Below are 3,537 nucleotides of genomic sequence, written 5' to 3'. Positions count from 1 at the left end.
AAAAAAAAAAAAAAAAAGAGTTGAGTGTGTTGCATACAAAGTCACAGCATAAAAAACACATCAAAGCAGAGCTCCTCCTTCAGATGCCCCCTCAATCCCTCTAAAGCAGCAGTCCCCAACCTTTATAGCACCAGGGACTGGTGTCATGGAAGACAATTTTTCCATGGACTGGGCAGCGGGGAGGGATGGTCTCAGGATGATTCAAGCACATTACATTCATTGTGAATTTTATTTCTATTACTATCACATCGTAATATATAATAAAATAATCATACAACTTACCATAATGCAGAATCATTAGGAGCCCTGTTCCTGCAACTAGACAATCCCATCTGGGGTGATGGGTGACAGTGACAGATCATCAGGCATTAGATCCTCATAAGGAGTGATATGGTTTGGCTCTGTATCCCCACCCAAATCTCATGTCAAACTTTAATTCCCACATGTCGGAGAGGGACTTTTGTGGGAAGTGACTGAATCACGGGAGCAGATTTCCCCCATGTTGTTCTTGTGATAATGCGTGAGTTCTCACAAGATCTGATGGTTTAAAAGTGTGGCACTCCCCCACCTCCTGCCACCATATAGGACCTGCCTTGCTATCCCTTCACCTTCCGCCATGATGGTAAGTTTCCTGATGCCTCCCTAGCCATGCAGAACTGTGAGTCAATGAAACCTCTTTTCTTTATAAATTACCCAGTCTCAAGTAGTTCTTTATAGCAATGTAAAAACAGACTAATATAAGGAGTGTGCAACCTAGATCCCTGGTGTGTGCAGTTCACAGTAGGGTTTGTGCTCCTATGAGAATCTAATGCTGCTGATGATCTCACAGCAGGTGGAGCTCAAGTGGTAATGAGAGCAATGGGGAGCGGCTGTAAATACAGATGAAGTTTCACGCACTTGCCCACCACTCACCTTCTGCTGTGCAGCCCAGTTCCTAACCAGTACCAGTCCATGGCCTGGATGCTGGGGACCCCTACTCTAAAGAACCCCTGGGGTTCCAGGCCGGGTGCAGTGGCTCATGCCTATAATCCCAGCACTTTGGGAGTGCAAGGCAGGCAGATTGCCTGAGCTCAGAATTTCAAGACCAACATAGGCGCAGTGAAACCCTGTCTCTACTAAAATACAAAAAATAGCCAGGTGTGGCAGCATGCACCTGTGATCCCAGCTACTCAGAGGGCTGAGACAGGAGAATCACTTGACCCTGGGAAGCAGAGGTTGCAGTGAGCCCAGATCGCACCACTGCACTCTAGCAGATGGCTGGAGCTACAGAGCAAGGCTCTGTCTCAAAAAAAAAAAGAAGAAGAAGGACCCCTGGAGGTTCCAAGGAGCAGACCTTGAACGCACGGCCCCATACCAAACTGCCCCTCATCAAGATTCTTGTAGCACTCAGAGACAACTGCAGTAGAGAAGCAAGAAGAATGTCGGGGTTACCTGTTACCCACAGTTCCCCAGTCCCTCTCTTCCCAGCCCCTGGGGCCCAGCACAGTGGAGGTCCTGTGTGCCCTTACTTGGAGGGGCCAGGTGGACAACATATCCATCGCCAACGTAGATGGCCCAGTGTCTGTAGAAAGGGCGAAATATCTCAATCAGGTCTCCAGGCTTCGGCTCTGGCTGCAAAACCAAGAACAGGGCTGTTAGAGGCAGTATGAGATTGTGGAACCAGGGCAGGGCTCAGTTAGGAAGGTGCAGCTGAGTGGTGCCCAGCTATGAGCTCAACAGAACACATGCCCTGAGCCCTGCCCTGCCAGGTCCAATGCCAGTCCAACTTCACAAGCTTGTGACCCAGACTTGCATGCACCACAGGCCCGTCTTCTGTTAATACAAACTGCCAAGTGCAAATCTAAAAGGTTTCCTCATGAGCTGAAGTCTCTGCCTTATTATTTCTAGGAATATTCTTTACTGAACTCTTACTCTGAGCCAAGCACTCCACTCAGTGTTTTATAAGATGGCTCAATAAATCCACACAAGCATCCAGCAATGAACCCCATTTTATGGATGAGGAAATCAAGGCCTAGAAATGCAAAAGAATTTGTGCAAAGACACATAGCTCATGAGTGACCTGGCCGGGACTGAATGCCCCACTGGCTGATTCCCAGCCCAGTTTGACCATCAACTGTTACAGAAACACCATCAGTTATATGATAGAGCTGCCCATCTGGGGTCCAGGCCAGAGGCTGCCAGATCTGGAGGGCATCCCACAGACATTCCCCACCCTGGCCTGGGCCTGATGGAGAATTGATATCAGTCCCCAGCAGTAATGCCCCCTGGCAGCTCAGCCTGATACTGAGGTGTGTGAGTGCACATTGAGTATGTGTGTGAGGGTGGATGCAGGAGTGTGAGACTACGTGTGAGTGTGAGTATGTGCGTGGGAGGGAGTGCGTGTGTGGGAAGGGGAAAGTAGGGAGGGCACAGTAAATGTTCTCACCCTGTTAGGGGAGCATGGGGCAGAGTTTGAGAAAATTTCAGAGAGGTTCAAGATCATGTCCATTCAATATTATCCACATCCCAGCATCAGACCTTGCACTAAGTGCTGGGGGAGGGGGAGTTCTGACTCTCACCAGAATCAGGGGTAACAACCTTCTCTGGTCCAGGCCAACTTTAAACACCTTTAATGAGTAAAGAAATCAAGCTTTTAGAACACCTAGAGACACAGCCCATCAGGGGGTGTTCTGGCCCCTTCATCTTTTGCTGGAGTCTTCAGCTACAGTTAGCGCTGAATTGCCCTCAGAACAGTGAAGATATAGGGTGGGGGCTCTGGCTTGCTTGTACCTAGGGGCAGATCTGTAGGGGTTTGCCGACATCTCACCACCAAGCTTGGTGGGCCGACCAGAGAGATTCCATCAAGGATGAGGCATGGGGGGGACTCATCCTTGGATAACCTCTCCTAGGCACAAATGATGGACAGTGGGTAATAGCCAATCACAACTCTATAAAGCCTATGAAGGAGGGTCAAGGGCCAATTCGCTTATTATTTCACAGAAACATGAAAACTACAAACAGGTAGCACACGTGGCAGGGAATTTTACAGATAAATCATGCTCTTTTGTTGCAGTAAATATAATTTATCTTCCAAAATAGAGGGTACCCAGTTCTTACTAAGAACCTATTTCAGAACAATGGGCAATGGTCGTGATTTATGAATCCCACTGTTTTCCAGGAAAAAAGGAGTATTCATTGTTTGGGGGATTCAAGAATCCCAAAAAGGAATTTAAACAGGGATCTCCCCAAACAGACGAGGACATGAAAACTGGGCAGGTACCCAGCCCTGAGGGAGGCTGCAGGTTGGAAAAGGGGGTGGTGTGGACGTCAGTAAGACCACGTCGAGTAATAAGCAGCCAGCAAAATGCAGAGCCAAGGAGCTCACCTGCTCCACATAAATACCAATGAGAGGAGCCCTCACATAGAACATGCTGCTTTTTTTTTTTTCTTTTTGAGACATGATCTCACTCTGTTGTCCAGGCTGGAGTGCAGTGGCACTATAACGGCTAACTGCAGCCTCGACTTCCCCAGGCTCAGGTCATCCTCCCACCTCTGCCT

The 3,537-nt window shown here is 48.5% G+C and overlaps 1 protein-coding gene across 1 annotated transcript in view; it reads right to left on the bottom strand.

Moving 5' to 3' along the window:
- Positions 1-3,537, bottom strand: part of LOC108294884 (phospholipase A and acyltransferase 3) — a 45,217-nt gene that overhangs the window by 21,008 nt on the left and 20,672 nt on the right. Inside the window, exon 3 of the mRNA XM_017516892.2 lies at positions 1,509-1,611. Coding sequence (XP_017372381.1) covers positions 1,509-1,611 — 103 coding nt within the window. The remainder of the gene's footprint in view (positions 1-1,508; positions 1,612-3,537) is intronic.

The sequence above is a fragment of the Cebus imitator genome, unplaced genomic scaffold (assembly GCF_001604975.1).
Source record: "Cebus imitator isolate Cc_AM_T3 unplaced genomic scaffold, Cebus_imitator-1.0 Scaffold609, whole genome shotgun sequence".
Taxonomy (NCBI): domain Eukaryota; kingdom Metazoa; phylum Chordata; class Mammalia; order Primates; family Cebidae; genus Cebus; species Cebus imitator.
Note: the sequence above shows the minus strand (reverse complement) of the source record. Positions and strands in the feature narration are given on the sequence as shown.